The 27,549-nt window shown below is 43.2% G+C and overlaps 1 protein-coding gene across 1 annotated transcript in view; it reads left to right on the forward strand.

The window, feature by feature from the left end:
* ARL13A (ADP ribosylation factor like GTPase 13A) overlaps positions 1–27,549 on the forward strand; it is a 187,551-nt gene that overhangs the window by 39,374 nt on the left and 120,628 nt on the right. Inside the window, exons 3-6 of the mRNA XM_044268697.1 lie at positions 1,624–1,873; positions 4,896–5,001; positions 9,298–9,482; positions 13,292–13,406. Coding sequence (XP_044124632.1) covers positions 1,624–1,873; positions 4,896–5,001; positions 9,298–9,482; positions 13,292–13,406 — 656 coding nt within the window. The remainder of the gene's footprint in view (positions 1–1,623; positions 1,874–4,895; positions 5,002–9,297; positions 9,483–13,291; positions 13,407–27,549) is intronic.

Consider the following 27,549-nt stretch of genomic DNA (forward strand, 5'->3'; position numbering starts at 1 on the left):
TATATGTATACTTGATTATCAACCATGTGTGTATGCTTGAAAATGGCTGCATTGAGCAGAAAATATGTTGCTGACATTAGGCGAATAAAACTTTGATTCTTTTAGGAGCGCTGCCTTCTCTGTGTTCATCTGTGCATAATATATGAATACAGGCAATTGGAGACCCTGCCACCCAATGCATGTTTTGCATATAGCTTCTTCTATAGTAATATCTTAATATCTGCTAATATAACAATGCTCTTTATTACACATGGCAGTGTTTTCTTGATGCACTCCATGTGGCAGGCTCTAATAAGCTTCCTGTCCATAAAATATTGACAGGCAGACATAATGCTCCGCACCACATAAGTAATGCAGTGTAACATATGTGACCCAAGGATTATAGGTACAAGTCCCCTTGTGGGACTAAGTGGAAAACAACTAAAAAAAAAAAAGTGGCATTTATAACACTAAAAGAAAATGTGTTATGGAACAAACAGCAACAACTGGACAATAAAGTTAAAATGTCAAGTGTCATGGTGAACTCTGTAAAAATAAATAATAAAAATAATAGAATTGCTATTGTTCATCACTCCTACCAAAAAAAAGTTATCAAAGAGTCATATGTACTCCAACACAGTTCCAATGAAAGTACAGGTTGTTCCACAAAAAACAAGCTCCTGGAAAAGGTGAACACCATTGTGAAACTGGCCTAAGATTGTCCAGTGTCAGGATCAGTTAGAGTATTAAGTGAATATCTGTGTCTCTTAAGTTATCTGTTCATATTGGCTTAATTTGAAAGAAAGGGTTTCTGCAGAAACCGAGCAAGAAGGGGCAGTCATTGATTGTTTAGCAGCAATGTGACTTAAGATAATATGACAAGACTGTAAGATATTTAAGGATTCATTCTCAACCTTTTTTTAAATTCTGTTTTTCAAATGTCCATCCATCACACCATGCCTCTGTTTTTTGTATATAAATATTGCTGTTTCTTCAGACTGTGATATTAAGCCTGAGGAAGAGGCCTTAACTTTTACACTGATAGATTTAGCAGTTGCTGGGAAGGAAGCATTCCTTCCCGGCAATTGCCAGCTCGTCAGTAAGGAGACTTCTGCATTTACATGCAGCAATCTCCTCCACAGTATGGGGAGCAGTGATTGCTAATGTCCTCGCTTCTCCTCATACAGAATCATTATTTGCCGGCAGCAGAGGCTGTTTAGATGGCACGATCTTCTGCTGGCAAACACTGGTTTAGATGACTGCATGAAAAATACAATTACTAGACTAATGAGCATTTTGCTCATTCATTGGGTAATCGGCAGCACCTTTACATCGGCAGACAATCGCTAACAAGCTAATGAGTTTTCCCGTAAGCTTGCCATTGTCATCCTTTTATTTAGCCATTAAAAAGTATCAACCACTGAGGAATTACATTTTTTATCAACTATCTATAAATCTCATTAACAATACAGTGAGATGTAGTCTTGTGCCATAGCTAAAATATGACCCATCTAAACCATAAAGCAAAGCATTCATTTTGAATGTAGGAACCATTAAGAGGATGTTTTGAGACTTAAAAAATGATTGACCTTGTTACATACGTTATAATGTAGCATATATATGTTTCATTTATACTCTTATTAGGTCCTCCATCTCACATGTCTTTAGCCAGTGATCCATTCAGAACTGAGCTTCGTTTTGACCAGTTTGAGCTCACTCTTCTTGAGCTTCCCAGTGGACAAAAGATGAGGGCAAATTGGAGGCTGTACTATACTCATGCACACGCTCTTGTCTTTGTACTGGATGCTAGTGACCATGGGCGCATACAGGAGGCTGCAGGTGTCCTTTCTAGTGTCCTAAAACACTCTAGAGTGGCTGGGAAACCACTTTTAATGTGAGTACTTGTTCCATTCTTTAATCTTATTTTGTACAATAAGGTAACCAATGTTGTATTTTTTTATTTTAGGTTAAGGGAATGGAGGAACCCCAAGTTCCAAATGCTATGCCAAAAATATGGTTTTACGTGGCTCTATTCAGTCTCTTTTATGCTCCTGTGTTTGAGGGGAAACAAGATTGTTAAAAGGAAATAATTGAAAAAAATGTAAAATGTTTTTTTCTCTAAAAGTAGTAAACATGTATGTATTTCATATCCAAATGCTTGAAACATATTCAGCAATAAAGTTATTGTATCATTTAAGGTAAACAATAAGCAGCGTAAAAGAACAGCTATCACTAATAGCCTGGAGGAACAAAATGAAAAATATCTTGTGGATTTTAAAGGGAGTCTGTCACCAGCATTTCACTTTTTTAACCCTTCCCACAGCTCCCTAGCATGCTTACAGTTAATAAAAACGTTACCTCTGGCATCAATCCTGGACTTATAGAACCATCAAAAACAATCTTTATAAGATATGCAAATGAGGGCTCGCAAGTGCCCAGGGGCGGCGTTACTCTCTTAGGTGCCCTGCTTGCTCAGCCTTTGCATTGCGTCCCCCCGCCCCTTCCTTCCCTCCGCCCGCCCATCCTTTCCCTCTGACCGCCTTTCTACCAACTTGTTATTCTGCCGATATCCCGCGCCTGTGCACTTATTCCTTTGGCCGGCGCATGCGCACTGCGATGCCCATTCCCTTGTACGGCATCACAGTAACTATTGCGCATGCGCCGATGGACCGCCTCCTTTCGTGTCGTTAGCCGGCGCATGCGCAATAGTTACTGTGATGCCGTACAAGGGAATGGGCATCGCAGTGCGCATGCGCCGGCCAAAGGAATGATTGCGTAGCCGCGGGATATCGGCAGAATAACAAGTTGGTAGAAAGGCGGTCAGAGGGAAAGGATGGGCGGGCGGAGGGTAGGAAGGGGCAGGGGGACGCAATGAAAAGGCTGAGCAAGCAGGGCACCTAAGAGAGTAACGCCGCCCCTGGGCACTTGCGAGCCCTCATTTGCATATCTTATAAAGATCGTTTTTGATGGTTCTATAAGTCCAATATTGATGCCAGAGGTAACGTTTTTATTAACTGTAAGCATGCTAGGGAGCTGTGGGAAGGGTTACAAAAGTGAAATGCTGGTGACAGACACCCTTTAAAGGGTCCATTTGAAGTACAGGGTTGTTTACTGGTTCAGGGAATGTAACGTGTTGGTTGTTTGCAAAACTGCAGAACATGACTTGACCTATAGCAGTTGCCTTTCCAAAGTCCTAATAATGGCCATTAGGACTTTTGGAACCCCTCCACTATGTCTGAAGCCCCAGTTGTGTCAGTCCACCCGAGAGCGGAGGAGCCGGTGGCTTCAAACACAGTGGAGGAGAAAAAGGTAAGTATTCTCTCCTACCCACACAATGCTCACTTCCCTCTGCAGTGGCTCCACTGGCACCAATGACTGACATATAAGCCACAGCACACACATTTCTAGTGCAATGCATCATTTTGATAAAACCCACTGACTCCAATGACTGGATGTAACTGGACCATCAATAATTATTAATAAATCACAGCACAGGCACCATTAGACAGGGCTATGTCAATCAAGGGGAGGCAGGAGTGTACTGAGAACCAAGGGGCTTAACAGTAGCTGTCTGCCTAATTTGCATAAAGATAAAAGTAATAATCTCTCAGAAGCCATGCAAGTTATAAAGAAATTGTTTTAATCAACGTGATCAACCCTTCCAGGCAATATACCTATTTTGACAGAATTGATCATGCTGGCAGAGGCACATTTATTCACTGCTAAAAGGGTTAATATCTGCCATTTAGGTTTAATGTTCTCTCTATGCTCCCAAGAGCTGTATATAGGTGGTGCAACTTAGTTATTGTTCCCTACTCAGCAGAAGGAAGGCTGGACCTTCTGCCTCTGTTGGACAGCTGGTGTAGTCTGAATGTCTGAACTAAGCAGCCAGAGCATGAAAAGCCCAATGTGCCTGTGCAGTGTGAGTTCTAATGCAAAAAATTCCCAATCCCTATATGCTAAGGACAAGTGCCAGACCTCTGAGAGAAGGAAGCAAAGAGTCTATATAGTATAGACTCTTTAGGATCACAAGGGACTGTGTGTGACAGCAGATGTAATGCTTGCTTATGGCTATGGACTTTACTGCCTATGGAGAGGGTATATTGCTTTGGTGCCCACCACTCTTCTATAATGCATTGACCATCTGGACCTGGTCTTTGACTCCAACATTTGCTAGTCCTCACTCTACGTGACCTCCTGCCTTGCACCCTGCCAAACAACAGTCAAAAACACCCCAACTTCCACCAGGCAGGAACCCAAGAAAGGGAGTGCCCAACGGAAGAAAGTGTGTACCCTCCATTTACTGAATGGCCAAGGGAGAGTACTTCCACCATGAACTATGAGCACTACTAATACCATCCTAGCCACTGCCGCTCCACCGATCCTTCCCTTCTCTCTGGGTCGCTACATATGTAATTTGTGGGAAAAGAGTGAGCATATAGTTTTGTGGAAAAAGATGTGACCATGAAAATCATCTCCAGGTCATGTCCCCATCATTCAAACACACAGCACCTTTGCTAAACTCTCAACAGGACAAGTGCAGATTGCAGTGTATCTGAACAGAGGAGACTGAGTGATTTGCCTGGTCACACGACCCTCCATCAGCAAACATTTTATGGACAAGACCTCTGTGTGGACAACACAGGCTATATAAATAAGTGCCATATAGTCCTTTTACAAACACATTGATCAACAGTGACCAGAAAGTTTGAGGGGTTAGGAGTCCTGACAATATTTAGCCAAGGTATACATTGATATTCTGAACGTAAAAACAGGTCTTATTTAACAGGCTGAACTGGATGGACAAGTCTTTTTTTTTGGCCTAACAAACTCTTACTATGTTACTAAGTTATTTTTCCTTTAATAAAAATACAACATATGAAATACGCATTCTAGATGTTTCTTTTGTTTTTCAGATTGGCAAACAAACAGGACCGAGCCTCTGCACTCTTACCTAGTGAGATAATTGAGCTGCTGTCATTAGAAAAACTAGTGAATGAAAATAAGACTCTTTGCAGAATTGTAAGTTATTTTACCTTTCATTTATGGACATAATACATTAAATCATGTATTAGCAGAGTTCAATGATTACGTACTAAACAAATCAAAATTGTTATGAATTTCCCAAAACTTCTACTTCCAAACGATGCTGAAGTTTTTGCAATTCAATTTGGATAAATTGCGCCAAATGGCAACGGCTATTTTACATATCAGATTCAGTATATCGGTAAGTGAAACAGGTCAGGGAAGATGAAGATGGAGGATCATGTGACCATTTGCAGAGCTTTAGCTGGCAGGCTTGCACATGATCTATTGCATTCCGCCTCACAGCCAATCGGGGGGGTTGTTGTTGTTATTATTATTATTATTTGTCTATTAGGCTCTATGGCATCTCCAATCAGAGACACCATTCGGAGCTCCGCCACTGATGTGTGAATTAGACACTCGAGACATCCATTTTAGGGTCTTACAATGACAGTGTTAGGGATTTGGAAGATATATTCAGTTAGGTAGATTGAATTACTTGATGGAAAGGTTTTAGCACTAGGGAAAGGATAGGGCAAGTTTACTGCGTGTGTTACAGGGCTTGAGCTGTTCACACAAATACAGACTCTGTTGTACTGCCCAACCAATTTTAAAGAGGCAGTACTGTTTTTATGTACAGGAGCTATCTAGCAGCTCAATTAATATAACAAAAACAATCTACTGGCTGATGATATTTTAAGCATCATACAGTAGTTGCACTGGACACTGTACAATTGCATCTTTCTTTCACCCCAAAAAATCTACAGTCAATAAGTGTACAATCAGCATTTTCTGAGAGCTGGCCACCATACCAAACCAAATAATCGGGGGAGAAGGGTCTTAATAAGAGAGATGATCAAGAACCTAATGGTCACTCTGGCTGAGCTCCAAAAAACCTGTGTTTAGATGGGAGTAACTTTCACAAGGTCAACCATCACTGCAGCACTCCACCAATCTGCTCAGTAAAATACATATGAAAGTTTGCAAAAAGCACAAAGTCTCTAAGACTGTGAGAAAAAAGATTCTCTGGTCTGGTTTCTTGAAATTTATTTCAGGTCCGATTTGTAAAATAGTTAAAAAAATTTGAATTGTGCCCAAATTGATTCTACATGAATCAAATATGCTCCAATTGTCATGGAAATTGGTATATAACATTCTGAGGTCTGCTAGGATTTTCTTATACCTTTTCATTATCTAATTTTTAAAATTGTTTACACATTTTTGCTCCCCCCCTCCTTATAGCTTTGGGTAAATGAGTGACACTGACATATATAGCCATGGGTAAACATATGTTTGACAATGTTAAACATTCCATTACTGAGCAATTTTTTCCATTTTTGTGTTTTCATTTTCACTCCCTGATTTCCTGAGCTACAAATTGTTGTTTTTTTTGTTTTGTTTTTTTCCTCTTGCATAGCTGCACAAGGACTTGTTTTTTGCTAGATAATCAGTACTTTGTAATGGCACCATGTGATATTGCATACAATGTAGTGTGAGGCTAGAAAAAAAATCTAATGTAATTGGGTGTAATTGGGGAAAAAAAAAAAGAAATTCTGGGTTCCTTACGTGGTAAAACTGACCTGTTCCCTTCATTCTCTGGGTCTGTACGATTAAAACGAAACCCATATATTGATATAAATTATATAAATGTCTTCTCTCCTTCTGTACCAGTTTAATAGTTTCATGGGTATTGTATTTGTATTTTTTTTCTTTATGTATGTGTAACTTTCCCTTGATGTACAGTGCGATGGAATTAGTGCTTTAAAATAAATAATAATGATAATAATATAAATAATACAAAATAATTAAAAAAATATTTTATTTGCATTGCCATATTCTGACGCCCATAACTTTTTTCCTATTAAGTTTTTTTTTTACAATTATGGCTATGGAGCTGTGTCGGGGATAATTTTTTTCCGGGAATATCTGTACTTTTGATTACTATTTATTCAAAGTTTTTGTGGGAGGTAAAGCGACAAACAGCGAATTGGCCATTTTGATTTTTTTCTGTTAAGTCATTTGTAGTGATGAGTGAACCCGGACCACCACATCTGGGACCCTATCGGACATTTTGGTGTCCGGGTACCGAAGCCGAAAACTGATTTTGATGACAAAGTCAGTGTCCACGTTCATTGTTCGTAGATTAAATAAAGCTTGTTAAAAAGCTGCAGCAGCGCAGCCAATCAACAAGCTTTTAAGCTGTGGACACTTGGAAGCCATCACAGTCATTCCTAGTATTGGTTTGGCTGTGATTGGCCAGCGCACTGTGTGACTACGCATTCATAAATGCTGGATCAAATGGTGCGCTATTCTTCTCTAATTAGTGTAGGGACAGGATGCTGCTGTAGTCATTATTGATTGGAGCAATACATCTCCTTTGCACCAGAGAGACAGAAATACCATACTTAATCGTGCTGTTCAGTCTGAGGGTGACCTGTTGGCATTTCTGTTCAGTGCAATCCTGCTTCTTAGCACCAGTGGCGGGGAAATATAATAGTTAATCAACCTGTAAATTGGGTTGGTGAGACCTACCTATTTTTTGTGTTTAAAGAAACTGTAATTGGGTACAAAAGCAGAGCGGATGTCCCGCAGCCAGTACGCCCGCCTGCTACTGCCCAAAGCGTCAAGAGATATAGCACACCAAAGCCAGCACAAAGCAGTTCGCTGGCATTACAGTTCTTCAGGCAGTGTGCTGATGACAAGACATAGGTGGTTTGCACGCTGTGCAGTTGCAACGCACCACCCCCCAGGGGCCTATCGCTTCCCGGTTTTAGTTGGAATGCTGAGTGGTGCAGCCTATATGTGTCACGTTGCTCCTACCTGAATACAGTGGGACCCCCAGGCTTAGGCTCCAAAGCAAATAAAGGGGAAATGTTGAGTTAGGGGATGAAGAATAACTTGGGTAAACTTGATTCCAGACAATATTCAGGCTTTTATTACATTCAGTCTTTCTCTTGGTCCCAGCAGGCCTTGGCATGGTACTGTGTAATATATAGAAATGTCAGAGACATGACATGTAGCTCATGCCTTTCCTGACTTTAAAATTGGTGACTTGGATGTTGAATAATTAAAAAAGTCTTAAATACTGATACTACATACTAAAGAAATTTGAACCCCTTCGGTTAAAAGGGGTTAAAGTCAGGTCTTTAAAGATAGCACTCGCTCCCAAGATCAGCAGGCACAATAGCTGCCAAGTTTTTGCTGTTTCAAACAGTAGACACCCAGGGCTAATGTCTGCAATCAATGCTGATAGCAGACGTTTAACCCCTCAAATGCTGTGGTCAAATGTGAGCAGCACGTTTCTCTCATGCGGCGATTGGGGGAGCTGTTCACTGTCTGCAATAGCTTGGGTCTCTCTGAAGAAATCCATGCTATTGCAGTTGTAGTTCCTGTGGAGCCCTGCAGGAATATAGCAAATCTGCAATGAATTACAAAGTCAATTCATTGCAATGTAGGGGAGAAGCAATCTAATCATTGCTTCTTATAGTCACCTAAGGCATGAAAAAAGTTTTCAAATGTCAATTTTTTTTAAAAGAATATACAAATTCAAATCACTTCCCTTTTCCCATAATTAAAATAGAAATAAACAATAAAAAAAAAATAAACAGCATAGGCATCGCCTTGTCCCTAAATGTCTGACCTATTATAATATATTTATCCCATAAGCATAAAAAAATCTAAATGTTTGATTCGCCATATATTTTTTAGTTGCTTCAACTCCCCAAAAACAAAATAAAAACTGATCAAAAGTCGTGCAAAATTTAAAATGGCATCAATAAAAAGTACAGATCTTTCTGCAGAAAATGAGGCCTCACACAGCTCTGTAGACATAACTTTTGGTGATCAGAATATAGTGATGAAAAGAAATTTTTTTTTTTTTCCAAAGATTATTTTTTTTAAGTATTAAAGTAAAAGAAAAGCTACATAAATATGGTATCATTGTAATCGTATTGACCTGTAGAATGAAGGTAACAGGTCAGGTTTATTGCTCAGAAAGTGGCAGAATTATTTTTTGTTTTTTACATTGCACCCAGCTTTTTTCCCCTACAACATTTTATGTAATATTAAACTTGTCCTGCAAAAAAAAATAAAAAATAGCCCTTATGTGGACATAAAAATACAAAAGTTCTGGAATCGGGAAATGCAAAACAGAAAAGTCTTTGGGGCTGAAAGGTTAAGAAACTGAGATACTAAAGTGTACTTGGAAAAATATTTTTTGAAAAGTCAGGTAACGATAACTAAATGATGTAATCAATGTTTTACAATATTTTTGTCCATTTTAAATTTATGTAGGAGCCATGTTCAGCAAGCACAGACTTTCATTCCAGTCATGACTGGGCCATTATTAAAAGTCTTCGTTGGATTTTGAGATCTGTGTCTGTCAGTTATTCTACATTGAGTGCTCGTATATTGCAAGACAGTGCAGAGCAGAAAGAAAGTATTCACCACAGAACATCTATGAGGATACAAAATCACAGGTAATACAAAACAATCATTTCATAGTCCTAACCATAGGATAACAACAAAGCTGTAGAATACATGACCGAGAGAAAACTGTTTTCTTATGTTAAAGGCATTGTCCCCTATCCACAAGTGTAGTGTTGGCTAGTCCCCATACAGAATAGATCATTGCTGGGTGCTGTGAGACAGTGACAGGTCTCACGCAGGGTAGAAGCAAGGAAGGGGTGGATAATGCGGTCCACACCCCTATTCCACCACAGGTGAGAGAAGCTGGAGGTAATCAGCCTAGCACAAAGCACCTCCCAAGGTGTCAGAAAGGGGGGTGTGTGTTACCTGTGGACAGAGGCCTGGAGGCTCTGTGTGGTCCTAGCCAGGAGGGCTGAAAGACCACGATTCCCCAAGAGACACTGGACTGGAGACAGTGGGTGTACTGTGCTCTGTACAACCAGGAGGCTGTGGGACATTGGCTCAGAAAAACGCATGTGTTCACAGGGTGTGAACAGGGAGAGTCAGGGATCTGTTTGTTTAGTTAGAGCCCAGCCGGGAGAGTGTTTGTTATTTTGTATTATTGTTTATGTTTACGCGGATGTGCCGAAATAAAGCACAGTGTTTGGACCTTAAACTTGGTGTCCTGAAGATATCTGTGAGAATGCTGACCCCCCTACAATGCATATATAGCAGTGGTTCTCAACCTTTCTAAAGCCGTGACCCCTTAATACAGTTCCTCATGTTGTGGTGACCCCCAACCATTACATTGTTTTCCTTGCTACGTCATAACTAATTTTGCTACTGTTATGAATTGTAATGTGAATATCTGATATGCAGGATGTATTTTTATTGCTGCAAATTGAACATAATTAAAGCAGAGTAATTAATCACAAAGACAAAATGTTGGGTACCCCTCAAATAAATAAATCAGTGGTGCTTTAAGTCCCCCCCAAATAAATAAATAAATCAGAAGTGCTCAGGGTCCCCCAAATAAATAAATCAGCGGGGCTTCAGGTCTCCCCTAAATAAATAAATCAGTGGTGCTTCAGGTCTCCCCAAATAAATAAATCAGCGGTGCTCAGGGTACCCCCAAATAAATAAATCAGTGGTGCATCAGGTTTTCCCCAAATAAATAAATCAATGGTGCTCAGGGTCCCCCAAATAAATAAATCAGCGGTGCTTCAGGTCCCCCAAATAAATAAATCAGCGGTGCTTCAGGTCTGCTTAAAATTTAAGCAGACCTGAAGCACCGCTGATTTATTTATTTGGGGGACCCTGAGCACTTCTGATTTATTTATTTGTTATTTGGGGGGACATGAAGCACCGCTGATTTATTTATTTGGGGGACCCTGAGCACTTCTGATTTATTTATTTAAGCCTTAAATAAATAAATCAGAAGTGCTCAGGGTCCATCAAATAAATAAATCAGCGGTGCTTCATGTCCCCCCAAATAAATTAAGCCTTGCTCAGCCAAATAATTAAAATAAAATTAGCCAGGCTCAGCCAGGCTCAATTAAATCATTGGTGGCAGTGGTACTCAGCGGCGGTGTCATTAACGAAAAAACTCGGACCTCAGCAGACAGGCGGCCTGACTTACCCGTCCAGACGTCAGGCTCCTTCAAGCACAGGCAGTGATAGGACATCACTTCCTGTGCGCGAGGATAAGGGTCCGCTGCCGTTGTGCGGGCGACCCACAATAGGAAGCCTCATGCGACCCCCCGGAAAGGGCCGATCGACCCCCAAAGGGGTCGCGATCCCTAGGTTGAGAACCACTTATATATAGCTTTTACCTCCTGGCTGATCAGACGATTATGGGGAATGAATGTGCAACGGGCCCACTATCAGGGTGTCTGGGGTATTCCTTGCCCCTTTGGAGGTTTCTATGAAATATGTCCCTCTTATAGAGCAAGTAAATGTGACACCAGTTGCAGTTAAGCAAAGAGGACATGGAGTCCCCTTTGTAGATGATAGTATTGGTACCCAGGGTAGGATTGCCAGAGTGGTGTAGAGTGGCCTACAATGTCTCTGTAAATGTTGTATACACGTGTCACGGTGCGCCTACCTGGATATCCTTGGATCCCAGACGTGAAGTGGTCCAAAGCAGTGCAAAATGAGTATTTGAACTTGGATAATGAAGGAATATTTGAGTCCAGACTTGTAGTAACGTTGAACACAGCTTTACTTGGCATAAAACGGTAATCCAAACAGTTCCCAAACTTTATCATGGTCATCAGCAGGTATTGGCTTAAATGGCAGGCAAACCCTTCTCTGAAACAATCTCAGCTCTGCTAGGCTAGCTGGAGTAACTAGGAACTTCTCCTCTTATGCTGGAACTTAGGTTAGCTGTAGTCTGTCTCTTAGGCCTCCTGCACACAACAGTATTTTGCGGTCCATTTTTCACGGATCCGTTGTTCTATTTTTTGTTTCCGTTGTGTTTCCGTTCTGTTTTTCCATATGGCATATACAATATACAGTAATTACATAGAAAAAATTGGGCTGGGCATAACATTTTCAATAGATGGTTCTGCAAAAACGGAACGGATATGTAAGACATACGGATGCATTTCCGTATGTGTTCCGTTTTTTGCGGACACATTGACATGAATGGAGCCACGGAACGTGATTTGCGGGTAATAATAGGACATGTTCTATCTTTCAACGGAACGGAAAAATGGAAATACGGAAACGGAATGCATATGGAGTATATTCAGTTTTTTTTTTGCGGAACCATTGAAATGAATGGTTCCGTATACGGAACGCAAAAAATGGCCAGTAAACATAAAAAAAAAACACGGTCGTGTGCAGGAGGCCTTACTTTAATCCTAGGAACTTCTTGTCCTGGCTTTGAGTACCTCAAGCTCTAGGTTCAGCTTGGATGAAGGCAATGCAAGCCCAGGAAGAGACACGCAACCATGAAGACTTTAGAGGCAGGGCCTCTTGGCACAGCAGAGCAGGCAGAGCTCTGCTGGCTGACGCATAACCTCTCCCTGAGAAGGGTAGCCTAGACTGCACACTAACTAACTAACTAACCCCTCCCTCTCTAGAGAGGGGAATAGGATGGAAGAAGGGTTCTATTCTACCTAACATAGTTCTGCACAGATTCCCGCCACCTGCTGGTAAACCAGGCACACTACATATAAACAGTAGTTTAAAAGGAAATATGAATATACACCGCAGGAAATGACATTAAATATCATAAATGACGCAAAATGCACCAACCAAGATAGTGGAGGAACAAAGGAGGTGGTACTGCCCAATCTGGGTCATTACAAATGGTTTGTTCCCAATAATTTCCAGTAACATTGGTCCATGTAAATGGTCCATTACATTTATTATTGCTTATACTCACCTACATGTTTTGTACATTTACAATCTACTATTTTATCTTTGGTGGCAGTTGAGTAGCAGATTACTTTATGACACATTGAAATCGCATGCATAGGGCAGAGCTGTAAACAAGAGGCTGTATGGATACACATGAAGCCCCTGTAATGCCATTGGTGTGCTGTCATGTCGTGCTCCATACACTGTACTATATTACAGTATTATTCTCTCATGGAAGCATATGTTCAGAATACTGCATCATGATTATCTTTCTGGCAGATGTACAATCTTTAATAAAATATATCATCTTTAATAAAAATACATTTTCCTAGATTCTCTGATTACATTTGTACCTCAGGTACTGTATTTACTACCTTGTCTTATTTATCTCTGCCTTAACATTTTATTTTAAAGTAAGCTTGTTCAAAGTTTTCTGAAGGTATACAAGAAAAAAATATAGAAATTCACTGAATATGGCATAAGTCTGTTTATAGATTTTTTATTTGCTTTTCAGAGATCTGTTGGGATGGGACATGCCTCATGATAGTGTCACAGAGCTTGTGGAATACAAATCATTTCCAGGTGTCAAGAAAAGGCCTCTAAAACCTATTCAAAACATCTTGACACAGGTACTTCTGTATGAGAAGTGTACATATAGTATACTTACATAGCAAAATTGTATATGTTCAAAGTAAGTGGCCAATAGGACGGATTGAGGTTTGGTGAATTTAATAAACTAATAGGTGAGTCAGTACTGTACAGTGTATGTTGATAACACTGTTGATGTCCGGGCAGATTGGGATTACAAAGCAGGCCTTGCACACAAACCCCAGCAGCCCACATATGATTCCATTATAGAAGAACTCCCGGGGTCTACAGCAGGGAAGATAGTGAAGTTTCTGGTAAAGGCAGAATAATTATTATCAGCACAAGAGGCTGGAATGTTTGCATCCATGGGGAACACTTTGCTAACTGTTCAGAACATTTTGGTGAAGACAAGGCCAATCTTGGGTACTATGGGCTACTTGGATTATACACTAATATGGCCAAATTGTATGTATACAGAGTATGGGTTGCACAAATCTATCTGAGGCATGCTATTCAGATACAGAATCAAGAGGTACCCATATCAAAAATAGAAATCCAGTTATATGTTTATGTTCGGTCTTCATACATGTTCACACAGTGTGCAGTCTGACATTCAGCATAAACCATTCCTGTCTTCCAAATAAGAGGACTGTTCTTTGTAGTCTAACTTGTTTATTGGTCAACAGGTCGTTCATATGTGCTTGATTGATCTTATACGATTGATTGGATTATATAAGATTGATTGATAAAACAGGATTGTTCAGAAATACTACAAGAATGCAAATAACATGTATAAGTATTAAGCATGGATAGCATGTACTATAACATTTGCATTGACAGTGAAAGCACATGGTAAAATGGCTGCCTATACATAGGTATACATGTCTAACATCTAACAGTTATAACTCCCTGAATAACAATTACAACTGACTGAACAACTCTGCATCGCACAATATCCCTGAAACAAAGGTAGATCTCTCACCGGATATGCTTTTACAAGGATGGTGGAGTTTGAGAAGGAGACATGCATAGGACAGCTCTGAACTGTGTCCTGGAGACTTCTCTCTCCTAGAATGCTTTGCACTCCCACAATGCAGTGCTCCACCCACAATGCAGTAGTATTGTAACAGGAAAAACAAAGTGTAATACAACTTAACACCGCTAGATGTGCTATAACCACCCTAAACACTTCAAAAAATACCAAGACTGAGGCAGACGTGATCTGTAATGATTCTCTAACCCTTCTGGGCAATTTATTTAGATATGTTGCTGACTTACCTGTGACTGGAGGCCATCGGTTGTCTATCCTTCGTATCCTATACCAAGCTCGCAAGTTGATTGCATACCACTGGATTAACTCTAGAGATCCTGAGCTGATCTCTAGAGTAAATTTGCTGATGACGTTTGTGTACTCTAACAGAGGATGTGCCCAAAAAATTTAGGATATTTGGAGTGCGTGGCTGGATACACTTGGAATGGCGCCACTAATACTAACACGCGACTGATGGAGGTAAAGGGGCGCCGGTAGATAGCTGATGGCCTTCTTCTTAGTGTGTCTTCATGTAACATATTTATGTAAAATAGGTATGGTTTTAATGACTTTTTCTGATATATGTGCATTGTAAGGGGGAAAGATGCATGCATATTTTGGGGTATAGTAGGGAAGATGCCGGGATATCATCACTGATGAATATTTTGAAACACTCTTGTACTGGGGAAAGGGGGGGGGGGGGGATTCGATGTTATTGACTATGTATGCTATGTTTATATGCAAAAGTAATAAAAACTATTTGATTTAAAAAAAATGCCTACAAAATGTTTTATTCTGACATGCTAGAAAGGTACATGATGTAATCTGTAGTGAATGCAATCTTTATACCAGTGTCTGTATTTGTTATACCTCCCTTAGGCTACTTTCACACAAAAACACTTCTGTTACTGATAATACAACCATCTGCATCTGCTATGAATAGATCCGGTTGTATTATCTTTAACATAGCTAAGACGGATCTGTCATGAACTCTATTGAAAGTCAATGGAGATGGATCAGTTTTCTATTGTGTCAGAGAAAATGGATCCATCCCCATTGACTTGCATTATGGGTCATGCCAGATCCGCTTTGCTCCGTATCCCATGATGGAAAGAAAACTGCAGCATGCTGTGGTTTGCTCTCCAGTATGGGAATGCAACCGAATGGAACAGTACGCATTTTGGAGCATTCCGTTCTGTTCATTTACATTTTGTCCCCACTGGCAATGAACGGAGACAAAACAAAAGCGTTTTTCTCCGGTTTTGAGATCCTCTGCCGGAAAATGTAAACGCTAGTGTGAAAGTATCCTTATGCGTCTCACCTGTGTCATGTGACCAGCGATCAGACTCTCCAAATAACACAGCATCTTATGTGTGGACTGGAAGTCAGTTTCTCTATGTATTCATATGGGAGCCTCAAGGTCAGTCTCATAGGAATGAATAGAGAAGTAAACTGACTTCTTATCATGTGTCAGTTGGAGATCAGAGAGTTGGTCACATGACACAGCTACAATAAGGAGAGGGGATAGCTCACAGATACTGTCACTGATGAGAAGATTACATTCACTGCAGATTACATCATGCACCTTTCTAGTAGGTAAAAAAAAAAAACTTTTTTGCGGGAGTTCTACTTTAAAATAGCACACTGTGGCAAATTTAGCTTTACTTGGTCATGCCCCTATGTAAACCGTTAATATAAAAAGAAACAAAATTGTAACATAGAAATATCTAATCTTTTAGTTAGAGATCCACATCACCTTCCCAACAGCAACACTTACTATGATAAAGCTAAAAATATCTCTCCAAAAGCATCTGAAATTACCATGCAGCACAAAATATCTTCCCAACAGCACCAAATAAATAACAAAGTACAGCACAAAATATCCAAAATCATTGTCCACTAACCACCCCTCCCCCACTGGCAGCAGCATTGTCCTGTGGCCACCCATCACTGATTGGTAGCAGCATTGTACCTTGGCCACCCATCCCCTATAGGTGTGGGACTCCCACTGAAAATCTCAAACACCCCCTTTAACCTCTTACGGACACAGGGCGTACAGGTACGCCCTGATGTCCGAGTCCTTAAGGACACAGGGCATACATGTACGCCCTGTGTATTTCCGATCACTGCCGCGCGGCGGGCGGTGATCGGAACAGAGTGCCTGCTGAAATCATTCAGCAGGCACTCTGTGACAATGCCGAGTTGGGTCCTGTGACACCCCATGTATCGGCGATCGCAGCAAACTGCAGGTCAATTCAGACCTGCGGTTTGCTGCGTTTCCTGGTCATTAGGGTCTCCGGTCACCCGATAACCCGGAAGAGGATGATGATCGGTGGTGTGATAATACACCATCAATCACCATCCTTAGATCCTGAGAGGTGGCGGTGACATCACCTCTCAGGATTGCATCCTATTGGCTGGACAGGCGGGGGTTAACTTCCCCCAGCTCTGCTCTCCTCCTCCACACGGCTTCCGTGGAGCCAGGAGAGTGGAGCCCGACCACCTCTGAGCCCAGCACCCCCACATGAGCCACCATAGTGCCATCTGGCACTCAAAAGTTATCAGGGACAGGCTTAGGGAAAGGTTAGATTAGGCAGGGAGACTGAGGGATAGTTCAGGGAAATTTTTTTATTTATTTTTGTGCTTCACCCTGATCGGATGTCCGGAGTCCACAATACACTCAACTGTGTGACCCTAGACCCCCCGGGGGTTGCTGCAGCTTGCACCCCTGCCCTCCCACATACAAACACACATTTATGGGGCGCAAGCGCTTTATTATTTTTTTGTGTGCGTGCGCTGACAGTGGCCTTCACTCTTAGCGTCCGCCACTGTTAGCGCATCACCCACCCCAACGCTGATCAGCTTCGGACCGCTGATCATTGAGTTTGAATGTTTTTTAAATTTATGGGGCTTTCATTTTTTTAAAGTTTTTTTTTCTGTTAGGGTAGGGTATAAGTGAACGTGAACACCCGTTCCCCCCCCCCCACAAACGCACACTAAATAAAGTTTTGCACACACACACACTCCCCTATGGCCCGCCGGACGTTTTCGGCCAAGGAGGCATACGCCCTGCTTGTCTCTGACTCCAAGAGCCCCAGTGAGGAAGAGGATGACCCCACTTTCCTCTTGTCATCTGCGTCCTCATCTAGTGATGATGAGCCCCCAAGGCAACAGTGACCCCCATGCCAGGGACCCTGTGGCCCACACAAGTATAAGTACCCCAGAGGATTTTGAGCCCGTGATTTCTGACTTTGTTGGCCAACCAGGAATCCAGATTCCCACAGTGGGCTTCACTGAATTATTATTTTTTGTGACCACTTTGTGAATCTGATGGTGGAGCAAACAAACTTGTTCGCCCAACAGTTCATTGCTCAACACCTGGGCTCCATTTTGGCTAGGTGGACTCTGGTCAGTGCAGCCGAGATGAGGATGTTTTGGGGTCTCATGCTGCGCATGGGCCTAGTCAAAAAACCTAGTGTCAGGCAGTACTGGAGTGGGGACGTCCTCTACCAGACCCCACTCTACTGTATGGCCATGACACTTTCCTGTTTTGAGGCCATTCGGAAATGCCGGCATTATACAGATAATTCAGCATGTCCCCCCCCCCCAGGTGATTCTGCCTATGACCGCCTGTACAAAATCTGGCCGGTCATCAATCACTTTCGGGGCCAGATTTTTGGAGGCCTATGTACCTGGAAGGGAGGTCACTGTTGATGAGTCTCATTGCTTTCAAGGGAAGACTCATTTTCCACCAGTATGTTCCCTCTAAGTGGGAGAGGTATGGCGTGAAGCTGTACTTTGTGAGAGTACCTCAGGGTACCCTTACAAGTTTTGTGTGTACGATGGGTGAGATTCCCGTATTGAACCCCCAGAATGTCCCCCCACTCTGGGTGTTAGCGGGAAACTTGTGTGGGACCTTATGCAACCACTGCTAGATAAGGGTTACCACCTGTATGTGGATAACTTTTATACTAGTATCCCCTTGTTCCAGTCCCTCGTCGTCAGATCCACATCCGCTTGTGGGAGTGTGCGGGAAAAATCAACGAAGCCTACCTACCCATGCCCTTACCAGTGGAAATCTGTTGCTGGTCAGATATAAGGACAAGAGGGATGTCCTTGTACTGTCCACAATTCACGGTAACGGCATCACCCCTGATTGTATTGTGGACTACTATCGGTATATGGGAGGAGTTGATCTCTCTGATCAAGCCATATAACGCCATGCGCAAAGCCCTGGTACAAAAAAGTTGCTGTCTACTTGGTACAGGTTGCCTTGTACAACTCTTTTGTGCTGTCCCAGAGCGCTGGAAACACAGGGAAATTCCTGCAGTTCTATGAGGCAGTCCTCAAGGCCCTGATCTTTTCCGACCGGGAAAGAGCAGGCCGGAGTACTTCGGTAACTGGAGGCGCCCGGATCGTCCCTGGCCAACGCTTTCAAGGTGTGTTCCCCCATACTGGAAAGAAGGGACGGTCCCCAAAAAAGTGCAGAGTATGTCACAGGAGGGGGATACGGAAGGACACCACAACTCAGTGTGACACATGCCCCGATCATCCGGGCCTCTGCATTGACTGTTGCTTTAAGCCTCATGCACACGTCCGTGAAACACGAACAGTGTGATACTGGCCTGGATTACTTCTGAGTGCAGGAGCGCACGGCGTCATTGGTTGCTATGACAACGTGCGCTTCCTGCTGCCGCCGCAGTACAGTAATACACTGGTATAGATCATACCAGTGTATTACTGTACTGCAGTGGCAGCAGGAAGCGCACTGCGTAATAGCAACCAATGAAGCCGTGCGCTCCTGCACTCAGAAGAAATCCAGGCCGGTATCACACTGTCCGTGTTTCACGGATGTGTGCATGAGGCTTAAAGCAACAGCACTGACAGGAGGGTGTCCCTGCCCCCAGGACAGGAAACAACGTAGGAGCAACTATTCAAAAAGGCCTCCTCCCCCTTACCTCACCAGTCGTTGTTTCCTGTCCTCGGGTCGTAGGAGCGCTCCTGCAGTGCCAGGAAGATCGATTTCGTCCAGCCTGGATCTATTCCCCACATGTTGGGAGGGCTGGTGCAGGAGACGGGTTCTCCGGGGTCACGCCCGCCGCCCTTTCCCGTCTCTGGAGTAAGCCCTGCTTGCAGGCATCCCCGGGCTTCACAAGTCCCGTGCGCATATGAAAATCGCACGGTATTTCAGGTTACCAGGCGAGATTCTCCTTGGGCAAGAGAATCTCGTGAGATTTCGGGCCCGTCACTTCTGGGTTAAAGGTGAGGAGCTGAGATGCTGGCGTTTTGTGACCGCAGCCTGCCAACCAGCTCACGCTCACCTGGGGTTCAAGCATGCCGGCCTCAGGAGAAGATACCGCCAGGAAGCCTGGTGATCCTGCCTCTGCCCATAGCCCGGTAAGCCTCCTCCCCCAAGGGAGATAAAATGTATTATTTGTGCACAGATGTTTTATGAACAATCACCTTATATCGGGTACTTTTGTTCACATCTGGTGAGGTGGTGGCCCTGGTTTTATTATGGTGTCTTATGGTCTTATTACCCCTATGTCTCCCTTTTAGGGCACTGAGACCATGACTCACAAGCCAGCCAGCGCCATTTTTAAAAAGTCCTTTGCTTCAAAGAGCAAGAAAGCTTTATTTTAAAAGTGAACAGAAAAGATAGGAATCACCATCTCTCCTGGAGTCTATTAGAGAAATTATAAAGGAGGAAGTTAATTCCGCTGTTGACTTAAAAATGGCTTCTCAGTCACCACGGCCATCTACCTCACAGATATCCCACACCTCTGATGTTCCCCTTGAATTTGATGAGGGAGAATTAGTTTCTGACTCTGAATCAGCCTCTTCGGATAATGGCTCTGGCAGACCCCTATTTCTTCCAGAAGAGACTTATGGTCTATTGAAATCTATGCGTGCGACCATGCATATTGAGGATATTAAAGAGGTCCACTCCATACAGGATCACATGTTTCAGGGGCTGGGAGCAAAACGTAGAAGGGTCTTCCCGATCCATAATAATAAAGCTTTAATGTCGAGAGAATGAAAAGTCCCTGAAAAAAGAACCACGGTCCCCAACTCCTTCAAAAAGAAATATCCCTTTGAAGAATCAGAAACAAATTTATGGGACAAAACACCTAAGGTGCATGCTCCAGTTGCCCGTATTTTTAAAAAAATCTTCCCTCCCGTTTGAGGACATGGGACTTTTGAGGGATCCCATGGATAAGAAATCAGAGAGCATGTTTAAAAAAATCCTGGGAAACAAATACGACAATGTTAAGTCCTCTAACCTCCATTTGAACCTGTGGATGAAATCTCTCTAAAACTTTTAACTTACAAGACAGTATTTTTAGAGGCAATAACCACCGCCAGAAGAATTGGAGAGATACAGGCCTTCTCCTGTAAGACACCCTATTTGTCTGTACTAGACGATCGTATAATTCTAAGGCACTGTCCCTCATTTCTTCCTAAAGTGATCTCCTTCCATTGTGGCCAAGAAATCTCGCTGCCATCCTTTTGCCCACATCCTTCCTCTGAAAAAGAGAAGAAATTTCATAACCTGGATGTAAGAAGATCTGTCTTAGCCTATCTAAAAGCCACGGAGGCTTTTAGACGATCGGACCAACTTTTCCTTCAACATCAGGGGGCCAATAAAGGAAAAGCCGCCAGCAAGTCTTCCTTAGCCAGATGGATTCGGTATGTCATCTCCACTGCTTACATCTTTTACCTCCTGTAGGAATAAGAGCCCACTCCACTAGGGCAGTTTCATCCTCCTGGGCAGAATCAGCCTCGGTCTCTTTAGACCAGATTTGTAAAGCGGCCACCTGGGCAAGTCCTGTCACTTTCTACAATCACTATAAACTAGATGTCCTGGGGGCGGGGACACCCTCCTGTCAGTGCTGTTGTGGAGGTTATTGGAAAATCCAATTACCGGTAAGAGTAATTTAGACTTTTTGGTCACTTTACAAAGTCAGTAATTTACACCTTCAAAAAGTCATATGCACCCCTAAATAGTGCCAATAAAACCGTCCTCTCATCCCGCAAAAAAATTAGCTGCTACCTAAGACAATCGGCTAAAAAAAATAAAAAATAACTGACTATGGAGATACCAAAAAATGTTGGGGTTTAAAAAAAGGATATTATAGTGTAAAACCTAAATAAATTTAAAAAAGTAGACATATTAGGTATTGCCGCGTCCGTAAGAATCTGCTCTATAAAAATAACACATGACCTAACTCCTCAAGTGAACACAGTCAAAAAAATAAAATAAAAACAGTGCCAAAACTATTTTCCATTTTAATCCATTTTTTGTTAACAAAGCAAGGGTTAAGGCCCCTTGCAGACGAGCGTGTCCGGATAAGGTCCGGATACGTTGCAGGAAAATGCACGATTTTTCCGCACGAGTGCAACACATTGTATGTGTTTTGCACACGCGTGTGAAAAATCGGCATGTTTGGTATCCAAACCCGAACTTCTTTACAGAAGTTCGGTTTTGGATCGGTTCTGTGTAGATTTTCACCTTAGCATGGTTATAAGGGAAAATAATAGCATTCTTAATACAGAATGCATAGTATAATAGGGCTGGAGGGGTTAAAAAAAACTTCCACTTGCTCGCGCAGCCCGGCTTCTCTTCTGTCTTCTTCTTTGAGGAGTAGGACCTTTGATGACGTCACTGCGCGCATCACATGGTCCATCACATGATCTTTTACCATGGTGATGGATCATGTGATGAGCGTAGTGACGTCACCACAAGTCCTTTTCCTGTGCATAGCAAAGATGAAGACAGAAGAGATGCCGACTGCGCGAATAAGTGGATTAAGGTGAGTTGAATTTTTTATTTCTTTATTTTCTAACCCCTCCAGCCCTATTGTACTATGCATTCTGTATTAAGAATGCTATTATTTTCCCTTATAACCATGTTATAAGGGAAAATAATAATGATCGGGTCCCCATCCCGATCGTCTCCTAGCAACCGTGCGTGAAAATCGCACCGCATCCGCACTTGCTTGCGGATGCTTGCGATTTTCACGCAGCCCTATTCACTTCTATGGGGCTTGAGTTGCGTGAAAAAATGCACAATATAGAACATGCTACGATTTTCACGCAATGCACAAGTGATGGGTGAAAATCACCGCTCATGTGCACAGCCCCATAGAAATGAATGGGTCCGGATTCAGTGCGGGTGCAATGCGTTCACCTCACCCATTGCACCCGTGCGGAAATCTGTGAAAGGGGCCTAACAGTCTATATTTATTGCCCTGATTCTGTAGTTTACAGAAACGCCCCATATGTGGTCATAAAATGCTGTATGGCCAAACGGCAGGGCGCACAAGGAAAGGAGTGCCATATGGTTATTGGAAGGCAGATTTTGCTGGACTGGTTTTTTGACACCATGTCCCATTTGAACCCCCCCTGATGCATCCCTAGAGTATAAACTCCATAAAAGTGACCCCATCTAAGAAACTACACCCCTTAAGGTATTCAAAACTGATTTTACTAACTTTGTTAACCGTTTAGGTGTTCCATAAGAGTTATTACCAAATGGAGATGAAATTTCAGAATTTAATTTTTTTGGGCACATTTTCAATTTTTACCCATTTGTTCCAGTAAGAAAACAAGGGTTAACAGCCAAATAAAAACTCTATATTTATTGCCCTGATTCTGTAGTTTATAGAAACATGTGGTCGTAAACTACTGTATGGGCACACAGCATGGCGCAGAAGGAAAGGAACACCATGTGGTTTCTGGAAGGCACATTTTGCTGGACTGGTTTATTTAACACCATGTCCCATTTGAAGCCCCCCTGATGCACCCCTAGAGTAGAAACTCAAAAAAGTTACCCCATTTTGGAAACTACACCCCTCAAGGAATTAAAAACTGATTTTATAAACTTTGTTAACCCTTTAGGTATTCCACAAGAGCTATTGGCAAATGGAGATGACATTTCAGAATTTAATTTTTTTTGTAACTTTGCCTGGACGTCTACAGAGATGGCGGCGTGATCCCTGAGCTCCGCTGCTCCTGCTCCTAACTCAGGGCGAATTCGCTGACACCGCGCGTCACATGGGGAAAAAGTTACCCCTAAAGAAGCCCACTACTTGCCCGTCCCCCGGAGGGAAACGAACCCTGGATGCTTACCTTACCCGTGGCTCCCAGCTCCTGTCCTCTCAGATTGGCCTCCTCCAGCAGTCCTTCACAGGCGCCATTGCAGTGCCGGCAGCTCCCGCCTTCTCCATCGCGGCAGGTGAGCGCAGCGGCGTAATCGCAGGGGAATCTTCTCTTTGCCCCCTAGCCATAGACTTTGTGCCGGTTTGGCCCACCGCTACCCCTGGCCTGAGCCTGGAGTCTCCTGGCTGCTTACAGGGCTCCCAGCTTGCAGCCTCCATTATGCCGCCCAAGACAGCTTCCAAACAGGCCAAACAGCCTGCAGCTACGCCATCACGCCGCCGAGAGTGGGGAGATCACCCTGATACGGAGGTGGACGCTGCTTCAACCCATCTACACCCCCCTGAGGACGTAACTGTCTGGGACCAGCGTCCAGCCTCTGGGGATGAGAATGAAGATGACCCCCTTTGTACCTCCCAATCCACAAGATCTCTGCAGCAGACATTACGGCAGCTGTCCACAAGGGAGGATTTTAAAGTGATGGTGGCCGGGGTGCATGATGCCTTTAAGGCAGAAATTTCTTCTTTACGATTGGACTTCCAACAAGTGTCCGCCCGCAAAGATCAAATTGAAACGGCGCATGATGACACCAGACGGTATGTGTCTCAGCTACAGTCTATTATAGCCACTCAGTCTCAAGCTATTACAGAGAATACTAATCATCTGGAAGACCTGGATAACAGGGGGCGCGTAATAATATACGGGTCAGGGGTTTGCTGGAATCCGAATCTGATGAAGACCTGGACATTATATTGAACAAGCTGTTTAATTTAATTCTGGCCCCCCAAACACCGCTGGTCATTAAACTTGACCGTGCTCACAGGGCACTTCGGCCGAAAAACACTACTTCACAACCGCGAGATGTGATCTGTTGCCTGCATGACTTCCGCCTGAAAGAATCTATTATGGCCAAGGCTCGCGCCTTACGTACAATATCTTTTAAAGGCTCAAGTGCTCACCTATACCAGGACTTATCTTGGCTGACCTTACAGAAAAGGAGAAACCTTCAACCTCTTTTAGCCTGCCTGAAAGATCTTAAAATCCCGTACCGTTGGGGCTTTCCCTTTGCTTTAATTGCTACAAAGAATGGCAAGTCCTCAGTTCTGCGTACGCACGCGGACTTATCCAGTTTTTGCTCCTCTTTGGGCCTTAACACTCCAGTCCTTGATAATTGGGAGACCCCGGACCCTCCTCCAGCTCCTGCTCTATTATGGCACACAGTCCAGCGGAAAAGAAACCGACCCCCATCCCAAGCGGGAGCATCTGGATCTCCCCTTCGTGACGCGCCTCCTTGAAAGTTTTTTTTTTGAGGGATTGATCCCCTCTGAGGCCTTCAGATGACTGTTCTGAGTAGCAGCTCTTAGAGTTAGTGCAATTGTTTTTATTGCATTGTTTATTTCTCTTTCTGACCTGTTTTGTCTCAGGTGTTCCCTGAGCTATCATTCTTGCCTCGCCTGTCATGGAGTCCAGTCAGGTCCCTACCGACGGGACTCTATTTGTTGCCCTCTCTCTGTCCCTCACTCTAGATTTTGAGGCGGGACAGACGTGGGCTTTATTTTTCATTTTTGCTCACATTATATTGAGTCTTGACTGGGTGATCACACCCATTGTTCAGAATTCTATACCATGTTCTTTGTCGTATATGTTGTCCCTTGTCTCCCCTTTTCTCCTTATGTGTCTTCCCCCTAGGTCCCTAAATGATGCTACATTGAGTCGAGTTTCAATATATGGAGGAGGGAGCCCACTGAAGGACCCCTTCTCTGGTCATTGGCAAGTATTTTCATACCACGTACACTCATGATTAAGTGTATTTCTCTGAACGTTAAAGGTCTTAACTCTAACGCAAAACGGCGGTTGGCTCTTACTGAATGTAAATCTCAGAAAGCGGATGTTGTTTTCATGCAAGAAACACATTTTGAGAGAGAGGGCTCCTTTAAGTTTGCGGCCCGATCCTATCCGCGAGTGTATACAGCTAGCGCTGGCACAAAAACGGCTGGGGTTGCTATTCTTCTATCTGCTACCTTCCCTATCCAAAATGAATCCAGCCGGATTGATGACCACGGTAGATATATAATACTTCAGACCTCCCTTCACGGTACCCCACTCATTTTATGTAATGTTTATGCCCCAAACTCGAATCAGGTCCCATTCCTGAAAAAGGTTTTTCGGGAACTAGAAGAGTATCTGCCAGCAGCACTTATTGTGGGCGGAGATTTTAATGCCGCGTTTTCAGAGCACTGGGATAGACTGACCCCCCGGAAACACACCGACTAGAGCCCAACAGGAATTGTCACGCCTCTTTAGAAAGCTCATTAGACAGTATACCCTGTATGACCTGTGGAGGGTTAATAACTCTTCGGGTAGAACATATTCATTTTATTCCCACCCCCACAGGACTCATACCCGTATAGACTACTTCTTTGGGAATACGCCCGCCCTCAGGATGTTGACAGATGCTGAGTTAGGAAATATCACGTGGTCAGACCACGCGCCAATCTCTGTCACGTTTGATCCAGGGGGTACTCGACCTCGGGTATGCCACTGGTGGCTTAATGAATCTCTACTAACTAAACTACTGACTAGACAGGAATTGGGTAGTTCCTTGGAGGAATATTTTGCCTTCAATCAACCCTCAGCCCCATCTGTAGCTGTGCTGTGGGAAGCACATAAAGCCGTTTTCAGAGGCAAGTGTATTAGCGTAAGCACTAGATTGAAAAGGGACTATAAATTACGTTATAATAACACCCTTGCCCAGTTAAAACAGTTAGAAGCTCGTTTGGGGTCTCATCGTTCCTGTCACTTATTACGGCGTATAGTGCTCCTCCATGTCCGGTTACGTGAAATGGCATTCGAAAAAAACTGTAAACTCCTATTGTATTCGTGACAACGGTTTTATATGTGGGGGAATAAATCACACACTATTTTGGCCTGCCAATTGCGAGAGTCAACCGCGACTACCACCCCAATGGCCCTGAGAACGAGCAGTGGAGGCATGGTGTACGACCCCAAAATGACACTTGATCAATTTCAGAAATACTATGCTTCTTTATACTCCCTCACACCACAGACACCCTCCGACCCAGTGGACTGCCAAGCACTGTTTGACTCTTTTTGGGCTCAGGGTAATCTGCCTAAGCTGTCGCCGGAAGCAGGGTCTGCGCTTAACGCTCAGATAACGGCTGAGGAAATTCAGGGAGTGATCTCCCAGTTACCTAATGGCAAATCACCTGGGCCGGATGGGTTACCTTATTCTTACTACAAGACATTCTCATCTCTTCTCGTACCCCACTTGTGTACCCTTTTTAACTCATTCTTACAAGGTACAGCCATACCGGAAACCATGCTTCATTCCCATATTACTCTTATTCCAAAACCGGGAAGAGACCCCCTAGATTGCACTAATTACCGCCCTATTGTTCTCCTAAACTCTGATCTAAAAATATTCACCAAACTGTTGGCAGACCGGTTGGCGTATTGGCTCCTGCAATTGGTACACTCAGATTAGGTTGGCTTTGTGAGAGGCCGTCAGGGTGGAGATAACACGAGGAGGCTTATCGACCTGATAGATGTTGCCAATAGGCAACATCAGCAGGCATTACTATTGAGTCTGGACGCTGAAAAAGCGTTTGATCGCTTAAGTTGACCGTTCATGTTTTCCACCCTGCAGGCTTTCGGATTCTCTGGTCCCTTCCTCTCAGCCCTCCATTGATTATATAACCATCCTACAGCGACAATTAAACTACCATATGCTAACTCAGCCCCCTTCTCGATTAAAAATGGCACCAGACAGGGGTGTCCGCTCTCCCCTCTTTTGTTTGTGCTTTGCATTGAGCCCTTAGCTGCAGCAATTAGGTCCCACCTGGACATTCATGGAATCATGGTTAACCAAGTTGAATATAAAATATCATTATTCGCGGATGATGTTCTACTTACTTTATCTGACCTGCATATTACTTTACCTAACTTATTTGGTTTGTTAGCACTATATAGTCAGT

The sequence above is a fragment of the Bufo gargarizans genome, chromosome 9, assembly GCF_014858855.1.
Source record: "Bufo gargarizans isolate SCDJY-AF-19 chromosome 9, ASM1485885v1, whole genome shotgun sequence".
Classification (NCBI taxonomy): Eukaryota; Metazoa; Chordata; class Amphibia; order Anura; family Bufonidae; genus Bufo; species Bufo gargarizans.